The following is a 19,903-nucleotide window of genomic DNA, read 5'->3' on the forward strand; positions in this document are numbered from 1 at the left end:
GGGCGGCGGAGGTCAGTTCACCAATTGGTGAGGGTGACGGGGTGTGGTGGTTGCGGTGTGGTGGCGCAACAAGGGGAACGAGGAAAGGGAAAACAGGGGAGGTGGTGGGGCGTGGTGCGACGAAGGAGAAGGAGAGCAGGGGGAAGTACGGTGGGTGTGCGATGGTGATTGCGGTGGTCGTCGGTGCTGGTGGTTGGGCGTGAAGAAGAGAAAAGTCAGGGGAGGTGAGTTGAACCGAAAAGCAGGGGAGGGGCAGGGGAGGTCACGACGAAGGAGGAGAAGAAATAAGGGAGGTGTTTGGGTCGGGTGTTGCGCCGGAGATGGTGGTGAGGGTGGCTGCAGCACGGTGGTGCCGTGAAAGGAAGGAGGGAAGCTTGGTGGTGGTTGTTCGAACAAAGCAGGGAAGCAAATGGGAAGGGTGGTTTTCATTTTTGGTTAACTGATTTTTGATTTAGAAAAATGGAAAGAAAATGGTTGTTTATAATGAAAAGTAGAGTGAAGAAGAAGAGTGAAGACCTTGGAGGCCAAGGCATGAACATGGACTGATTTCAAGGGAAAGGAAGAAAGGAAGAAAAATGCTCCTTCTTGCTTTGTACGTGGAGAGCAAGGGAGAAGAAGTGAAATGGAATTTTGCTCTTCAAGGGCATTTTCGTAATTTCAATTATTTAGGCAAAAATTCATAAAATTGATCTCTATTATTAATTAGGAAATTAATTGGAATAAAAATGGTTAATCAAAACTGAGTTTCGAAATAATCTCTCTTTTTTTAAAAAATATCGTTAACCAAAAATAAATCTTAATTTTTCGAATAAAATAAGAACGTTCCGAAATTATTAAAAATCCGAAAATAATTAAGATTTTAAAAAAAAGGTCGTTAAGCTCGTAAATATAAAAATTAAATTATAAAATCCGAAAAGTAAATCGTGTAAAAATCTTAAAATTTCAAGAGAAATAAAACTTTGTTAATTAAAATAAAGTTCGAAATTAGGATTTAAAACGGTTTTAAGCTAAATAAAAATAATTTAGCATAATTAATCAAGCTTTACAAATTCGGGGTATTACATCAACAACGAGAAAATCAGACAGAGGCTTTTAGTGGATTTGAGATGCTTTAAAACGAGTAGTGACACAACATCCATATTGGTCTAACAACAAAACACAAGTATTAAAGCAAGACAACCCTTATAGTAGGACATTAATTATTTCATTCATTGATTCACCAATGCACTTTAAAAAAGGTTTGGAAGTATATTATAGTTCAAGTGAGCACTGGATTGACATACACATGATGATATATATAGTACTTCCTCCGTCCCAAAGTTATAGTCCTATATTCTAAATCGGTCGTCCCATAATTTTAATTTTGTTTCCTTGTTTGAACATAAAATAATTCTCATATTATCTTCATTTGGGACCAAAATAAAAAATGCATTAAAAACCTCCCCATGTACTTTATTCCATTTTACATGTGCTATATTCTATTTTCTCATACAAATTAATCAGTACTGTATTTCAATTTGCCGCACACTATATATTATACTTTTCTTAAAATACGTGTTTTTAGTCAAACATGACTATAATTTGGGACGGAGAGAGTGTATAGTATATTGTATAACAATTAACTGCTTTCGTTAAAACAAAACTATTTTTGATAACGCTACTTGTTACTTTAAAAGCAAAATAACATTTGAGAAATTGTTTCAAAAACTATACCTCTATCACCTATCACTAAGACTCTAACTATATCTGATATCTCTATCACTTACCTCTAGCTAACATAAGTCAGCTTTTAACAAGTTTGGTGTCTATGTAAAATGTCAAAATTACCCTTATTTCTTTGATTTTGAAATTATTAGAATATTAATTGGTTAAAATCTTACCATATTTGATAAATATGTAATTTAAGAGTATACCAAATTGATAATGCCATTGATTAAATAACATATTTCAAAACATATTCAACAACAAAAATTAGTTAGGAGCAAAACTTAAAATTCACATACAAGTTACGCGTGCAACACGTGCATATATGACTAGTCGTTAAGTAACATTATGTTCTCTCCACCTTATTCTTATTCTTATTCTTATTCTTATTGCGGCTCAAACCATGACCAACCACATAAGAATTGTGGCGGCGACCATGGCTCTGCCACATATCTTGTGCGACTGGTCATGGTCTCTGCAACAATTTTAGTGTGGCTGGCTATGGTTCCAGTAGCAATTTCCGTGCGGCAGCGCTTCTCCAGATTAATAACAAATAAAATTCTCGACAACGACGCGACAGAGACCATGGTTAGTAACTGGTCTTCTTCATGTGGTGGTGGTTGGAAGAACTGAGGATGATGAAGGTGGTGGTGGGAAGAACCGAGATGAAGGTGGTGGTGATGCAACAAAGGATGAAGGTGGTGGTGCTTAATTGGCCTGTATTCTTCACGTGAGGTGAAAGTTGTCATGATACAATTGCTGGAAAGTCGCCGGAAATTTTGAACTAGGCTACCGAGGAAGGGAGGGGTAAAAGTTTGACAGAAGGGTAAAACCATCATTTTACGTTAAATACGTGGCTAATTTCAACCTACGCTGACATCGTATAGCGATACACTTTATTTTGAAGTATCCGAACACTAGCTAAAATTCTCCCCCGTTGTAGGAAAAGTGATCAAACCAACACCTCTTCCCCTCTCTCTTGTCCCACGAAACCATCCAACAACCGTCCGAAATCAGCAGCGTCCCTAAACTCCCCAGGTTCGTTCTTCTTCTCACTCATCACTTCAATTTCTTCCCAAACTCCCATATTTTCATTTTCATTTTCATTTTCATTTTCATTGTCTTATTATCTATTTATATCCCCAATTCCTCTTTTGCATTCAATTCTGTTCGAATCAATTTTTTTTAATTTTTAACCTAATCAAATTCCTTTCGATTTCAGTTTGACTTGTCAGTTTCAGATTTTGTGCCAACTTCTTTACTGAAATTAAACTGATAAATTATTCCTCATGTCCGCTCAAGATCCATTTTACATTGTAAAAGAGGAGATCCAAGAATCCGTAAGTTTACTGCTTTAATTGATCATTATTTTTATTTTTGCGTGATTTTGGTATTGTTTTAGTTTGTTATTAATTCAATTGTGTGCAATGTTTGAATTTGATTTATATAAAATGGTTAAATTCGGTTTTAAATAACGAAATCGTCCCTCGATCAGTGTTATTTATGTTTATTCATGTATAATTTCGTTAAATTTTTAGTTTGTGAATCTGGGAATTTCTGAATACTCTGCCTTTTCTTGCTTTTGTGTTGATATAATAACGGGGAATTACTGTGGTGTATTAGATTGATAAGCTGTTATCGAGCTTTCGACAATGGGAGCATGCTGTTTATGGTAGTAAAGAGCAAGCGCACGTGACTGATGAGTTGCGTACTGGTTGTGAGAGCATTGAGTGGCAGGTATTTATATGAATACTTTTGCCTCTTTTAACTTTCTTGTCAATTTGAATTTATTTGCATTTTGTTTCTTAAGTTGGCAGTATCAAGATCCATATTTAAGTAGATTTGCTAGTTTTGGCGATAGTTCTCCAGAATTGGATTAGTTTGTGCAGTTGTTAATGAGAAGTACTTGCAAACCAATACATCTATGGACATTTGTTTCGGTTTTGTTTTAAGATGCCTCTAATAAGTGTTCGGTTTTGTCTTGCAAAGCGTTATGGCATTATTTGTTCCAGAATTTCTGTTCTCAATTTCACTGCGGGGTGGAGCACCCTAAGTTAGCAGTGGCGAGTGGTAACAGCGAAGCATTTTGGCCATTAGAATTGTGACAAACTTTTTAATGAATTTTGGACATAACCTGTTTATTGTGTTCTATTTAGGTATGTCTTTAGGAATTTGTAGAAGCGGAAATATGGAAGCCTACAATTATAAGTTAATGTTTATAATGTAGGTTGGAGAAGAGGATGGAAGTTACGGAGATAATTAATTCAACTTCATGGTATCATGGTAAAAGAGTACATGTCTTCTCACCTCGTATAGATGATACACGAGATTATAATATCAATTCGGCACTTTGTTAGGAAAATTAGAGGAGATTTTAACTGGGAAAGTTGAGGTTATTAGGTGCACCGTGCACATATTCTTTAAGAGTTAAAGTCTTCTTATCCATGCCTACTTGTGAAGTTGTGAAACAATGGAAACTCTATTAAGAAGTATTTGTTTTATATTTAAAGGATAAAATTCCTTTGCTTTTCATCTTCAGATAAGGTTTTTATTTTAGACTAGACTGTATAGGTTTTCATGCACATTTTTTTCTCTTTCAAGACTCTCATCCTCGAAAGCTGTTAATAATTCAGCATGATTGTTCTCGAAAAAATCACTCTTTTCTGTATTTCTATATTGTTATAAGTTTAATGTGATTTGCTCGTCTCCCTCTATCTGCTTGTCTCACGGATCCCTTATCCCAATTTGTTAATCCGCTTGATGTCTGATTTGGGTTATATATGTAATATGTGCTATGATACTTGCTGAGATGTCACATATAAGAAGCAATGAGTTTTTGTTTAAGCTTACTTTTTTTTGTTGTTCTCTTTCTTTTGTCCCGTAAATAGTCGTGTACAGGACTGAAAGCTTATTTTTGATAGGAAGGTTGATGAGCTGGACAAAGCAGTTTCTGTGGCTGCGAAAGATCCTGCCTACTATGGTATTGATGAGGGTGAGCTTGAAAGACGTCGCAGATGGACCAGAACAGCACGTGATCAGGTACTGTTTAGCTTACAAATGATTTCTTGGATGAAACAAAGTTATATGTTACCGGGTAATCTTATGTTAACTGCATTTGGTTGCTTTGGGAAATTTTGACTTCTCTATTTTATTTTCATGTTTTCATGATTTCCCCTATTTAAATTTTCATTGATGTAGATATAACTGCATTGGGAATTTGGGATGGTTGATAAGCGTTGCTAATCTTGAGAACTGAGCCAGAGCTTTTTTTTATGTATAGCTTCCATCGACAGATGCATTGATATTATTAGATAAAGCATAATTGTATATTGCACGAGCTGGTGTATGTGTGAGTTTGAGGAACAGTCTGCACAATATCAATGTTTTGTACCTCTCGTGGAAGATATAAGCAACTTGTTTGACTCACCTAAGCAAGCAACTGTAATTTTTATTAGGTGGGCGCTGTGAAGAAAAAAGTATCAGCTGGAAAGGAGCTGAGCTACCATGACTCTCACTTGGAACTGATGAGGCTTCCAATGGAACACCCACATCAGACAGAAAGTTCCAACCAATATGGGCATCACAATGATGACTACATATCATCAGAGTCAGATAGACAACTGCTTCTAATAAAGTAATTCCTCATTTTTTCTAAAGTATTACACTTGTCACCTGCCTCTGGTTGATTATTTTCTCAAAGATGTTTCTGGTTGGTGTTGTTTGTTTTTCTCTTTCACGGTGTATGGTACCTTTTTTTCCTGTATTTGGCCTTGGCCTATGAGTTGATCTATTTTGGTCATTGTTCACTTCAGTTATAAAGGTTCAATTTGAGAAGTTGCCGTGTTTACCAATTATGGTGTCCTACGGGCCATGGAGAATACTGAGCTGTTGAGCTATATGCTTTGAACAACTAGTAGTAAATAATATACTGTCAGTGCTTGGTATCGTGTCAAAGCTTATTTAGTGTTCTATACCCGACTTTACATGGTTCATGAATGTAAACTTTGAACTTCTTGCTTTTATTTTCTTGCACCTCCTCCGGGATTTTCCTGCATAATTCAGTTATGTAAGGAAAAAGGAAATAGGAGTCCTTCTTGTGGTCAGCAAAATCCAATCTTCTTGAAAAGGAACTATAATGGATTTCTAATTTGAATCAAACACTGAAATAGCGTTCCCTTTCTGGATTCCTTTCCTCTTATTTCCCTTTTGTTATTTTCTTTCCCTTTCCTTCGTCTGAAACAAACAGCCCCTTAGGTGAATCAGGGTAGTTATATGTACCTAGTAGTCATTGGGTATCTTCAACATTTTGTTTTACACCACTCCTGCTTTACACTAATCATAAGTCTAGTTTGTCACTTGATAGATGCACCCATCTTTGCCTGACATGAACATGTGTCAACTGATGTTTAAGTCCTACTTGCTATTTTGGAATATTTTGCAGCTTGTACTCTTTTTTCTGGTTAAGGAGAGTGAGAGAGTATTATGGTTGAGGATTCATCTGCCTGTTATCTATGTATGAATTGAGTAGAAGAGAAACATATCCAGCGCATGATTTTCTTGCTTTTGCACAGGAGAATAGCAGTGATGCTGATGCATGCATTTGCTAAGTTCTGTCTCTTGGTCTCTCCCTTTTGTTCTTTTTGGTTAGGAAAAAAACGTAAGGAGAGTGAGAAATTTCTGCAAAGAATATGGGGACTAGGGGAGAGAGGAAGCAAGAAGAAGATATGAGAGGTTGCGCGAAAGTGTTTCTTAACTCCTTTTTTAGTTCGGATGCTTTTGGTTTTGAGTAGCAGACTGCCTGAGCGGAGTCTTCCTAACTGACCATGGATATTTTGTTTTTGTTTTTTTTGTTTGTAAAAGTTTGTTTGAATGACCCTTGTTCCCCTTTAAGTGAATAAGAATTTGCCAAAGCCAAAAGTAAGTTAACATTTTTGTAGTCTGGTAATGAAAGAGGGGATGAGGATCGTCGGTTACTTAACATAACTAATCTGGTTGTAAAAAAATGGAGTTGTGGTATTGACAAATTTATATTCCAGGAGCACCTTGGCATTCTGAGGATTGATAATTTGCTATGGTAAACAGTGGCCGAGCGTGTTATCCATTTATTTGGACCAAATGGCATGGTGTTAAACTTATTATATTACTCCCATAAAAAGCTTCAATTTCAGAATTGCTTTCAAATTGATTACTGAAACATGTAGCTGCCAATAGTATCCATGTTGGCCAAATATTTAATCTATATCGAGGGTTATCTTAAATATTCTTTCTATACAGACAACAGGATGAAGAGCTTGATGAACTGAGTGCCAGTGTTCAGAGAATTGGACATGTTGGGCTTACTATTCACGATGAATTACGTGCACAGGTTAGTATACTACTATTACTTCCTCATGTGAACTTGGAGTGAATTGGAGAGTTTTATGGCTCATTTTCTTTTTTTTCTGTTTTGCGCAATTCAGATCTGACTTTGCATATTACACGTGAGCTTTCTTTGCGGACTTAAGTATTTCTTTATCTGTTGCTGCAGGAAAAGATAATCGATGATTTGGGTGTTGAAATGGACAGCACTTCAAATCGGCTGGATTTTCTTCAGGTATTCTACATCAGTTATGCCTTTAATGTTGTTTTTGGTTTATATTAGGTACTCAAAACAAGCATCTAACAAATATGTCTCTGCTTCTATAACCTCTGTTTTCCCTTGTCGCAGAAAAAGGTGGCAATTGTTATGAAAAAGGCTGGAGCCAAGGGACAGTTAATGATGATATTGTTCTTGGTTGTTCTGTTTATAGTACTATTCATTCTTGTTTTCTTTACTTGAGCTTCATGTTATATATGTGGTTTCGCAATGGATGATGGTATGGAGATATATGCACTTTGTAAGTGGAAGAGAGAAAGAGACTTATTTTTCTGTTTGGTTGGTTTTCTTTTTTGTCATTCTATATCCTATAAATTTTCTCATTGAACGCTTAGCTATTAGAAAGAGGAAATGTAATTTTTTTCCCCGGCATTTTTATTACTTTTAGTTTCTCAAATGCTATATAGTGTTCCATTTCTTTGTAATACTCCAATACACATTATAGATCAGGTGAAATTTAGGGGGAATCACCTTTGAATGGGGATAGCCCTCCCATAAGTTTGTTTTTTTTATATATATTTTTTAAAATTAACTTTTGTTCTTTATGGTGTACAATTTTTAATTGCATTCCATTCAACCATTAACGTTGTGACTTATATTAGTCGGTCCACGATACCGCTTATAATACATTGTAAGGTACAACCCATAAACGATACCACTTATACATTGTAAGGTACAACCAGTGGCGTTTTTGTAATATATTTGGCAATTTGGAGTCAAGCCTTGATCCGCAGCCCCAAAAGGCCAAAATACCATCATGTGTTGCAAGAAATTTCTACCATTTTTCTCAAACGCTTTAACATTTCATCAACAAAAATCACAATTGTTAATGCCCTTCAACCTCTTTCTCTTTCTTATAACCGGTTAAACGCACGTACCCTCCTTGTTGCTGAGAAAGTTACTACTTTGCTATCCCGTGCCACAACATCCTTACCTACTCAATCTTCGTTAGTGGACTCTGCTTTAGTATATTACTCCCTCCGTCTCGGAATACTCGACCCGGTTTGACCGGCACAGAGTTTAAGAGACTTGAATTGACTTATTTAATTTAATAGTTAGTAGTTGATAGTGGAGTATTATTTTAATATAGTTAATGGGAGGTGGGTTAAGAGGTGGGGTTGGGGGAGAGTATGGGTTGAATTTTTAATTATTTTTTGTATGGAGTAGGGGGTAGGTGGGTTAATAGGGGTGGAGTGAAAATAATATAATATTGTTAGAATATTTTCATTTTTAGAAACAGGTCAAGTATTAAGGGACGACCCGATAAGGAAAACAGGTCAAGTATTCCGAGACGGAGGGAGTATATAGATAGATATAGATAGTACGAAGTATATGAAAGAAGCACATCGTCACTTTTTTTTTTTAAATATCACTATTCATACTTCTTATGCATAAGTATATTGCTGATGAATTATATTAATGGAGTACGGTGTTGTGTAGTCGCATTTACGCAAGTTTGTTTCCGGAATGTAAACGTGTTAAATCTTTTTTAAGGTTTACTTGGCTCGGCATGACTCATTTACACCTTAGGGCTTAGGTAACATAGATAATAGATTATTTAGACTTAGCGAGTTAGAGCATGTTTTTAAACACCAAAATTGGTGTTCAGGAGAGAGAATAAAATACAAAACTAGAAAAAGAGAAATAGTGAAATCATGCAACATTTGGTGTTAATGATCACCAAATGAAAAACCAATTTGATGCAATGAGTTATTTTAAGGACCAATTTTTTTTAATTTTTTTTTTTAATATATAATTGCAAACAGAGGTTGAAAAAGTGATGTATACTTGTAAAATTTTATTATTTGCTAAACATGCTCAAATGTTATTCATGATGTCAATAAAGTTGATATACTCCCTCTGTCTCTTAATACTCGACCTGTTTTGACCAGACACGCTTGCCAATGCACAACTTTGACCACTAATTTCTTTAACTACGTATTATAAAAACTTATAAAAATATAAATATTTTGAAAATATATATTAAGATGAAGCCAACAATATATTATACAGTAACATTTGTTTTTATATACTATAAATAAAATAGGGTCAAAGTGAATTATGTAAATAGTGCAAAAAGTCAAAACAGGTCGAGTACTAAGGGACGGAGGGAGTATATATATATATAATAAAGTTTGAAGTTCAAACTATACATTGTTTTTGGTGCCTTCCATAAATCTTAAAATAAACCAGAGTAATGCGCGGGAATGGTTGTTGCAGGCGATTAATGCAGCACTCCTGTGTTCGTGTTTACAGAAAGCATTTCTCCACAATCTCACTAACCAGCACAAGTATTGTAACTCCAACAAAATCCAGAAACTTTAACACCCAAAATCATTCACAAAACAAAAATCAACTCCAAACTCCAGTCAGAGATATAATCAAATGGAACACCCGGATAACCAATCACATGAGAAGAGGCCATTTCGAATTGGCCCTCGAACTCTTCAGTATAATGCCACAAAGAACTGTAGTTTCTTGGAATGCAATGATTTCTGGGTACTTGTCGAATCATCGCTTTAAAGATGCCCACAAAATGTTTGATGAAATGCCTAAGAGAGACTTGTTTTCTTGGAACTTGATGTTGAATGGTTATGTTCTGTATCAGAATCTAGCTTCTGCTAGATCCTTTTTCGAAACAATGCCTGAAAGAGATGTCGTGTCTTGGAATACAATGCTATCTGGGTATGCCCGTGGTGGGTTTGTAGATGAGGCTAGGGAAATGTTTGCAAGGATGCCAAATAAGAATTCTATATCATGGAATGGAATGGTAGCTGCTTATGTACATAATGGGAGGGTTGATGAAGCTGCTGCATTGTTCGAGTCAAGAGGAGGGTGGAAACTGGTGTCTTGGAATTGTTTGATGGGTGGGTATGTGAAGACCAATAGGTTGGTTGAAGCAAGGGAACTTTTTGACAGGATGCCGGAAAGCGATGAGGTTTCGTGGAATACTATGATATCGGCTTATGCTCAAAACGGACAGATATCAGAAGCTCAGAGTTTGTTTATGAGGTGTCCGAGCAGGGATGTTTTTACATGGACATCAATGGTTTCTGGTTATATACGAAATGGTATGTTGGATGAGGCTCGAAGATCATTTGATCAGATGCCAGAAAAGAGTGTTGTATCATGGAATTCTATAATTACAGGATATGTACATAATAAGAGAATAGATGTAGCTAGGGAACTGTTCGAGTCAATGCCTACTCGTAGTATTAGTTCTTGGAATACGATGATTAGTGGCTATGCACAAAGGGGTGATGTTGCAGAAGCTAGGAGTTTGTTCAATAAGATGCCACAACGAGATTCTATTTCATGGTCAGCAATGATTGCTGGTTATGCTCAAAGTGGTCATAGTGAGGAGGCTTTTCATCTTTTTGTAGAGATGAACAGAAATAGAGAACGGTCAAATAAATCGGTGTTTACCTGCGTTTTAAGCACGTGTGCTGATACTGGTGTTCTAGAATTAGGTATGCAAATGCATGGGCAAGTCACGAAAATAGGATATGAAAGTGCAACCTATGTAGGAAATGCATTGGTTGCTATGTATTGCAAGTGTGGAAGCATTGAAAAAGCAAACTGTGTATTTCAGGGAATAATTGAAAAGGATACTGTTTCATGGAATACTATGATTGCTGGTTATGCAAGACATGGGTTTGGCAGAGAAGCTCTGATAGTATTTGAGTCAATGACTAAATCTGGGGCTAGGGCCGATGATACAACCATGGTAATTACACGAATCCTTATGTTTACATACAAAGTTGTCTTTCTGGAATTGACTTTGTTTGCTGAACCATCTATATATACCTGTTTATGTGCCTTTTTATTATTGAACTATCATAACCTAATTTTCTGTTTTTCTGGTCAGCAATGATTGCTATGAACAGAAAAATAAAAATAAAGAAGAAGAAGAAGAAGAAGAAGAAGAGATTGGGAGAGATTGATACGGGTAGTAGATTGTACTCGATGCAATTGAAACATCAAATAAAGTACACAATTCCAGCTTAAAAGAAACTAACAGAATTGTCAAAAAATAAAATTCTCATCCATATTCATCATATTCTCTTTCGTAATCTTCTCTCTTTATAGACTCACTAACTTCCAATCCTCAAGAAAATCTTGGATAAAAATGAGTTTCCCTTGAAAAAAATAACACAAAACAACTTCCCTCTCCTTATTGCTGAAGCTACCTCTAACTGGATGATAAAGACACTTCCTAACATGCCCTTCCCGTATACTTGATGCATTACATTTTCCGGGAAGACTGCTCACAGCCAATTGTTTGATGAATACTGAACAAAATTATTCGCATGTACATATGTAGCCAATCTTAACATTGATACATGTGACAAAGGAGTTCAACTGGGATCTATTACTTTTTAATATTCTGGTTGTTTACAAACTATCTTGATTTCTTATTGGATTTGGCCTCTCAGGTAGCCGTGCTGTCAGCCTGTGCTCATGCTGGTTTAGCTGACAGAGCCAAACAATATTTCTATGCTATGTACCCTGATTATGGCTTAGTTCCTAGCCCACGACACTATACATGTATGATTGATCTTCTTGGCCGAGCAGGAAGGTTAGACGAAGCCCAGAATTTGGTGAATAACATGCCATTTTCACCAGATGCTGCAACTTGGGGTGCTTTGCTTGGTGCAGCTAAGGTACATGGGAACATTGAGCTTGCAGAAAAGGCTGCAGAGAATATATTTGAAATGGAGCCTGATAATTCAGGAATGTATGTGCTTCTTTCGAATTTATATGCAGCTTCAGGCAGATGGTATGATGTTCAGCAAATGAGACTGAAAATGAGGGACAAAGGGGTGAAAAAGGTTCCTGGGTATAGTTGGCTTGAAGTGCAAAACAAGATCCATACATTTGCAGCTGGAGATACTAACCACCCAGAAAAGGACAGGATATATGCGTTCTTAGAAGAGTTGGAGTCAAGGATGAAGCAAGATGGATATGTTTCATCCATAAAGTTGGTGTTACATGATGTTGATGAGGAGGAAAAAGAGCATATGCTCAAATATCATAGTGAAAGACTAGCTGTTGCTTATGGGATTTTGACTTTACCGAAGCACAAACCAATACGCGTTATGAAAAACCTGAGAATTTGCGAAGATTGCCATACAGCTATTAAGCACATCTCGAAGCTTGAAGGACGGTTGATAATAGTAAGGGATTCTAATCGGTTTCACCACTTTAAGCAAGGAGTATGTTCTTGTGGGGATTATTGGTGAGAATGAAGAGATCGAAGTTGGAAATAGTAAAGAATATTAGCAGTTGCTTCTGGAATCTATTGTGTGCCTATTTTTAACTAAGAGTTGACCAGTATTGGATGACACTCACACTCTTTGGATGGTAAGGTCAATGTCAGATATTTGCTGAAATATGACTGGGCAGTTTTTGATATGCCTGCAGCGATTATAATCGCTATCAAATTAAGTTATAAATCTGGTCTGAGGCAGAAGCTGTATTCTTTGTTTCCCCATGAAGTGATATACAGATATTTGAATACAGAGACATGGGAAAATTTCCAAGCAACAATGTCAGTCACCTGAGCAAGTTTTCAGAGAAATTTTAATTTTATACTTGCTTGCAAGTGTTCTACTGAAATGAGTGATCACTTATATCTGTAATTCCTTTCTTTATGGTGAATTGGTGTTTGCTAGTTCTGATATAGTTCAGATTACACATATTGAGAGTTGTGGCAATTTGATGAGCTGGTTTTACTGGTTCAAGAGTTAATACTGCTGGTGGTGGTGGTGGTGAATGGGATGATGTTCTTTGCAGTTCTTGTTTTGTTGGAAATTTTGGGATATCTCTGCTGCTGCTCTTATATGCAGTATGCTCAGCAGTTAGTATCATATTTTCTGATACTTAATTAGCTCTCTTAATCAGTCTTAGATGCAGGAAAGAATTCTGATTTGTTACCTAATTACCTATTGTAATCAGATGCAATGGTGCAAGTGAGGTATATGTGATGCTGCTGTTTTGTGGTCCTTAGCTTTTGAAGTCCAGAACTGTTCGGACAGAGAACGAAAAGGAAGCAACTGCCCCGGTGCCTAGATTCTCTATTAAGCATAAATTAGTGACACTATGCAGATGAAGAGTTCCGTCCTCAACTCTTTCCAGTAGGATGGGTTGAGGATGAATACAGATGCATTACATGGTTCGATACTTCGATGTTATACACTTATTTCAAATTTGTACATGTTTTTTGGTTTTAATAAAATAGATTTTAATTGCAAAAAAAGAAGCTCAATACCAGTACAAATCTCTAGTTGGGATGCCTTACAGTTTTAGGCATTTAGTTGAGTTTTAATTTCTTTGAGTTGTGAACTTATGATCCTGTGGCTAGGCCATAAGTAGCTATCTAAAAAAAAACCTTGACACCGACACTCACGAGTCAGATTAGAGATGCATGAAAATGATTAAAGTTGGAGATATCTGGTTGGCAGTAGTGGATTCAGAAATTATAGGTAGCGTACTAGCGGAGTCACTATTTAAAAATTAATGAAATTTTAACTAAATTATATTAAAAAAATATATAAAATAATGACAATTTAACTAAAAGTAAGTTTTTGCCAAGTGGGGTCAGGCGATGTAGGAGACCTAAATAGCTAATTCAAATGGCAATATACTCCGAATACTTTTTCTTGTTTTAGCCAGTATATTAATATTGGCGATGTACCTTGAAAAATAGTCAATTGAAATGACAAGTTATCTGGTAAAATCGTCATTTCAATTGGCGATTTTGCTATGGTACATCACTTTTTCAATTGGTGATTTGGCTGGAATTTTAATTGTGAATACATAAAGAACCCTTAAATCCTTTAAAACATAAAGTTTGAACACTTAAATAAGTTTTGTCCTTCATGGCATGTTTGGATTGAGGGTAATGCACTAAAGAGTAATTAAAGGCAAATTAAGAAAAATTAAGGAGATTGAAGGTGATGATAAGGAGATGAAATTGTGGTAAAGAGAATAAGTTAGTGTTGGTAAAAAGAAAATAAAAGGAAGAAGGGAAATTACTCTCATTGTAGGGGTAAATTGTTAACCGCCATCCCACTTCATTGATTATTACCCTCATTTAGGATAATAGATTCCCCTTTATCCCTTATACTCACACCATCACCACCACCAGTCCACCACCACATCAATCTTCTTGCAATTTGCAATCACCTTAATTTTCCTTTTATTAATGTGCTTTGACTTTTATCACCCGAAAGATCATTGTCCAATTAAAGACGGATGGGGCTGGACCGTGCTTTGGGTCGAGCCCATGTGACCTGACCCTAGACCAATAGCCCATGTGCCCTCGTACCGGCCCAGACCGAGCCGTCTGCTTTGTCGTGCCTTATCATGGTTTTTTCAAAAAGAAATGGTCCGAGCTTTGCCCACACCCCACTAATTCGTGCTTAGATTAGGCCGTGCTTTTTCCGTGCCGGATCATGACATCTTTACCCAAGCATGTCGGGGGTAATAATGTAATATTATACAAAGTAAAATCCCAAGATAGAAGCTGTTCATCTCCTCCCTCCAGCCGAGTTCTGATTATTTCCTCCTCCTTTTCAAATTCTCCACCACCACCTTCTAGTTGTATCACTACCTCTAATCGGCGGCACCTCCGCTATTGTGGATTTTGAATTTGGGGACTTCCAACCACCACTCCTTCTCTTCCGCTGCTATTCTCGGTATTTACCATAATCACTACGGTGTATAGCTCATTTAATTTTCTCCCCTTCCCTTTTTTTTTGAATCGATTTTTTTTTTATTTTATGTTGATTTAATTTGTATTCGAACATTCAATAAGTGTATATCTCATGTGGGGATGATGGATTAAGCCCGATATGATTGCTTAAAAGAATTCAAGTGATGGAATCATATTGTTATACATATCCTGTTTTCTTTGTTTTGGTGTAACTGTTTTATGTCTAATTAGTTTATACTCACTTCAAAATCATGTTATCCCTTTTCACTTTGTTTTTTATTTATTAGATTCTATATTTGGGGGTTGATTTATGAGTGACTGACACAAGAATTAGGGCAATTTTTTAAAACTTGAATTCTGGAGTTTGAGGAAATGTAGTAGTGGTGGTTTTCTTGATAAGGAGTTATTGTATTAGGTTAGATTCAACCTCCTGAGGCCTTGAGAAGTTTGATGATTAACAAGGCCTCAATTGAACCACTTCAACCATTCAGCCTAATTTCGGAGGCTTTTGTTTATAACCCTTTTATGTTAGAAGTTATTGTATTAGGTTAGATTCAACCTCCTGGGTCAGGGCGGGAGGCTGGGCGCCTTCCTGCTGTGCCTCAGGGACGCGCCTGTGTGTGTCAGGTGGCTACTATTGTGTTAGGGTGAGGTGATGTGTGTGCAGTAGCTAGTGTTTTTGTGTGTCGAGGTGTGGTGAGTTGGGCTGCTTTATGGCTTCACGGCGAGGCTGCTGGGTGGCGTCAAGCAAAGTTGGGGGTTTTGTGCTTATGTGGCAGCATTGTTAGAACTAGAAGTGTTCTTTGCTGCAATCTTTTTTCCTCTTTGTTTCTGGTATGTAGATTAGCAAGTCAGTAGGTTTAATAGCATGGTTTGAGGAGTAAAGGACTTGTTATCATGAGTGGTAGATTAAATGCATTTGTAGTATACTAGTACACTGTGTAAGTATTTGGACTTAGCGACGGAAAGTACAATGATTTATTTCATAGATCATACAAGTTTTAAATAATTGAAATAAAAAGGGGTTTAATCAAGGCCTCTGTGGTTGATTCTATTCAATAGATGTCTAGCCTTAGGCTTCTAAATTTCTAAATATGTGTCAATTTATCAATCTATTGAATTAACAGATGACAATGGGAAGACAAATCATATCAAACAACTGTTACTGTATACTCCCTCCGTCCCGGAATACTCGACCCGATTTGACCGGCACAGAGTTTAAGGGACTTGAATTGACTTATTTAATTTAATAGGTAGTAGTTGATAGTGGGGTATTATTTTAATGTAGTTAGTGAAATGTGGGTTAAGAGGTGGGGTTGGGGAGAGTAGGGGTTGAATTTTTAATTATTTTTTGTATGGAGTAGGGGGTAGGGGGTTAATAGGGGTGGAGTGAGAAATAATATAATATTGTTAGAATATTTCCATTTTTAGAAACAGGTCAAGTATTAAGGGACGGTCCGATAAGGAAAACAGGTCAAGTATTCCGGGACGGAGGGAGTATGTTAGATCAGATTGAAAATTTCCAAGGATTTCCACTATCTTTCCAAATGAGCCTGCAACTTATGTTATTCAGACTCACTTACTCATGTAGTCATGTGTGAAGTGTCCAAACTTCACTCATGACTACATAAGCATCTCAATATTCCTCACTTCTTTTCAATATTCCCAAGTGTATCTCATAAGCATCTCAATAGGGTGGGTGGATGGATGCCCCTTCAAAATGTCCATGGTACTTGGAATTGAAGGCTGCCCTAACCTTATAAAATCCATCAAAATGAGTCCAATTACCATTTACTGGTTTAAGACCCCAATTTGTGTCACGTCTCTAAAGATCTTCATGGAGGTCAGCCATAAATTTCAAAATGGGGTTTGATACCACAAAATTGGTGGTGATAATAGACACGTCGGAATGTCAAGAGTATGAAACTAGTACTTTAAGTGAAATGAAGAATTTGAGTCACGGGCACGTAACTCCCAAGTCTCTAACACATGAAAGCGTTGTAAACCCTTTGCTAACCTTCAATCAAATACACTTTGAATTAAAGAAAGTGGAAAGGGAACAAGTGTTTGATGGGTATCATCGTCAGACTTTCACTCTATTTCATATCAACCCAACTCTTAATGTATGTCCCTATATGACTCCATAATCATGCAAAGCATAATCATCTTATTCATAAATCTCTTGGATGTGCACACGTTTATTTGGACAAAGTACTCTACTAAATTACTAATCGTTGAGGATCTAATAGGAGTATGATGTCACTTCCTTGTAGGTGGAATATCAACATTAGTCTTGTTGGACAACACCTCTCATCCATCATTTCGTGATATTTATGTTGTTATTCACCGTGATTTACTAGTAGAATTAAAGCATTGCACCGAGTCTCTAATATGCCTACACCCTACATCTATAGCATGACTTTTGTGTTAGTGGCACTCCTGTTTGTCTTGAAATTTATCCTAACCAATATGAAGTTTTTGTTCTGGTTCACCAAAGTTCTAATTTTGAGTTTCCCTGGGTCCTTGACTTGTTCCATCTTCATAAGAAAATTTAGATAAATTTGAACAAAGGCATATCATCCGCAGTCATTCTCATGACTCGTGAGGTAATCTGAAACTAAGAGAAAAGGAAAAAGATTAGAGTAAACCATTAATGTAACATGCATACAACTGTAAGAATGAGGCAAGGATGGTGAGAATACTGAGAAGTATATATGTAATTTCGGATTTCTCACTTTTGGTGTGGAATTGGATTGTGAGGCTTGACATTGTAATCCAGTTATAAGAATGGAAAGGACAGAAGTGGAGATCAAAACGCCAAAGAGTAGTTAGAAATGAATTATAGTGTAGATTGATTTGATGGTGTACATTTCTTTCCTCTAACTGTTGATATTGGTGAATTGCTTAAATTATGATTGTAATCCAGTTGGTGCTTGGTAAAGTGAACTTGTGGCGTTCTTGTTCTTCATGTGTGCGCTGTAACTGCTATTACATAATTTGTTCACTAGCTTGAAGTTGAAAATTCCTACCCTAGCAAACTAGAATACATATGGACAATATGGTAAGCTGTCTCTTATCTTGTAGCCCAAAATTAAGTTAGAAAATAGAAATAGACTTGGGGTAGGTAGCATGCGAGTGTCTAAGACGTTTTCAATTGTAATGCGAAAAAATGATGTAGGTATTTCGCGTTGCACACCTATCGTCTTTAGGCCATGTTGCAAAATAACAGATGAGATAGTGGTATTTATGTCCTTTAAACTCTGTCTCAGCACTATGACTGAGTTTTTAGTTGGTCAGCAGAAATGTTACGAGTGTTTCTAGTGTGTAGCTGTCTGTGTATTGTACAGACTAATATTTTTCATTTGTTTTAACTCTTTTCTTCTGCTCTTCAACAATGTATTGGGTTGCATCATACGATAACCAGGAAATATTTGCTGTGCAGATAAGCAATGTTACACGCTGAATTTTGTTAAACTTGATAGTTTAGCAGCTTTCGCCAAAAAAAAAGTTTCTGATGCTATTTTCTGTGTATTTCTTGTTCAGGTATCCAAAATTCTAAAAAAAATATTACATGGAATCTCAATCTCATGTGAAAGCCTCATTTCGTCTTGGGTCTGAAACCTACACAATCAGTGGAAGCACAGGCATTCTCTCAGAACAGTTGGTTTCAATGAAGGCAGAAAGCATGAACATATTAAAAGACTATATCACCAAAACTAATGCTCCTGCAGATGTTCCCGATGAACCACTTGAAGAAGGCTCCTCAGGAGATGAAGATGAGATTTCAAACAAGCCGAAACCAAAGAAGCGAAAATGAAATCACTTGTTGAAAAATGTAGAAACTGAATCATTTACTTGAAACTTGTTACATAGATTTTGAATCTTTGATTTTTGATGTTGTGGAATTAACGGAACAGCGCGCTAGGACTCTTGCACCCTACTGATGTATAGTCTACAAGGTCGACTGTGGCATGGTAAGCAGGCTCGTGGTATAGCTCATAAATCCATCACATATTGATATGCAGTTAGTTTTGCCTCAATGTTTCTGGGGATAATTCTTATTTTCTGTGATTTTCACTTACATAGTGTCTGGATAGAAATATAGAGGGAAAAGGAGGGAAGGGAAAGGGAAGGATTCTATTTCCCTTGTTTGGATATAACTTATGGGGAGGGGAGGGACTCATTCCCCGAGGAAGTCTCTAACAAGAACCACGCTTGTCCATGTTAATATGTTGTATTGGCACTAAGTTATTATGTTATTGATAAACCAATACACAATTAATCACTACCAATAAGTGTTTTGCTTTATTGGTACAAGCAAAATCGTTATTGATAGGTCATCAATGACTATCAGATGACTACCAATAACAAACTAATTTGAACCAATAAAGCATGTTAGCGTCATAATTGAACAAGCGTGATTCTCAATTCAGACAACCTCCACATCTCTAATAAACAAATCCTTCCATTGATGGAAAGATTTGAAAGGAAAATACAAGCTCACTGTTCCCTCCCCTCACCTCCTTTTCTTTTCTCTCTTCTTTCCTCCCTTTCCTTCCAATCAAACACATTGTTATGTGTAAAATAATATACTTCGTATATTATTATATTACCTTTGTTTTACAATGATCATTACACTTTCCGTTTTAGACAATAATATTCTGTACATTGTGCTCCTTGTATTTCTTTTTTTTGACGGGTTGCTCCTTGTATTTTTTGACATGAAAATTTACTATTTTTCCCCTCTTACTCCAAAATATTTACTAATTCGTTCAAAAAGTTCTTTACAATTACTATTTACACAGACTCCAATGCAATATTTAACTACTTATATATCCAATTTCATA

At 36.4% G+C, this 19,903-nt stretch overlaps 3 protein-coding genes across 4 annotated transcripts; all 3 read left to right on the forward strand.

Moving 5' to 3' along the window:
- Positions 1-2,597: 2,597 nt before the first annotated feature.
- Positions 2,598-7,879, forward strand: LOC110799079 (syntaxin-61). 2 transcript variants are annotated; one of them, XM_022004281.2, is made up of 8 exons: positions 2,598-2,742; positions 2,927-3,044; positions 3,328-3,441; positions 4,630-4,743; positions 5,160-5,338; positions 6,979-7,069; positions 7,232-7,297; positions 7,412-7,879. In XM_022004281.2, the coding sequence occupies exons 2-8, from the start codon at positions 2,994-2,996 to the stop codon at positions 7,520-7,522; spliced, it is 726 nt and encodes a 241-aa protein (XP_021859973.1). In that variant the 5' UTR covers positions 2,598-2,742; positions 2,927-2,993; the 3' UTR covers positions 7,523-7,879. The 2 variants fall into 2 exon arrangements, with proteins under 2 accessions (XP_021859973.1, XP_021859974.1); XM_022004282.2 differs by lacking the exon at positions 2,598-2,742 and having other exon boundaries at positions 4,626-4,743.
- A 1,595-nt stretch (positions 7,880-9,474) lies between these two features.
- On the forward strand, positions 9,475-13,615 carry LOC110799080 (pentatricopeptide repeat-containing protein At4g02750). The gene is made up of 2 exons (XM_022004283.2): positions 9,475-11,066; positions 11,776-13,615. The coding sequence occupies exons 1-2, from the start codon at positions 9,537-9,539 to the stop codon at positions 12,580-12,582; spliced, it is 2,337 nt and encodes a 778-aa protein (XP_021859975.1). The 5' UTR covers positions 9,475-9,536; the 3' UTR covers positions 12,583-13,615.
- Positions 13,616-14,859: 1,244 nt separating this feature from the next.
- Positions 14,860-19,096, forward strand: LOC110799074 (uncharacterized). The gene is made up of 2 exons (XM_022004275.2): positions 14,860-15,039; positions 18,600-19,096. Exon 2 carries the CDS (start codon positions 18,628-18,630, stop codon positions 18,871-18,873), a length of 246 nt encoding a protein of 81 aa, XP_021859967.1. The 5' UTR covers positions 14,860-15,039; positions 18,600-18,627; the 3' UTR covers positions 18,874-19,096.
- Positions 19,097-19,903: the final 807 nt, after the last annotated feature.

Source organism: Spinacia oleracea, chromosome 1, assembly GCF_020520425.1.
Source record: "Spinacia oleracea cultivar Varoflay chromosome 1, BTI_SOV_V1, whole genome shotgun sequence".
Lineage (NCBI taxonomy): Eukaryota > Viridiplantae > Streptophyta > Magnoliopsida > Caryophyllales > Amaranthaceae > Spinacia > Spinacia oleracea.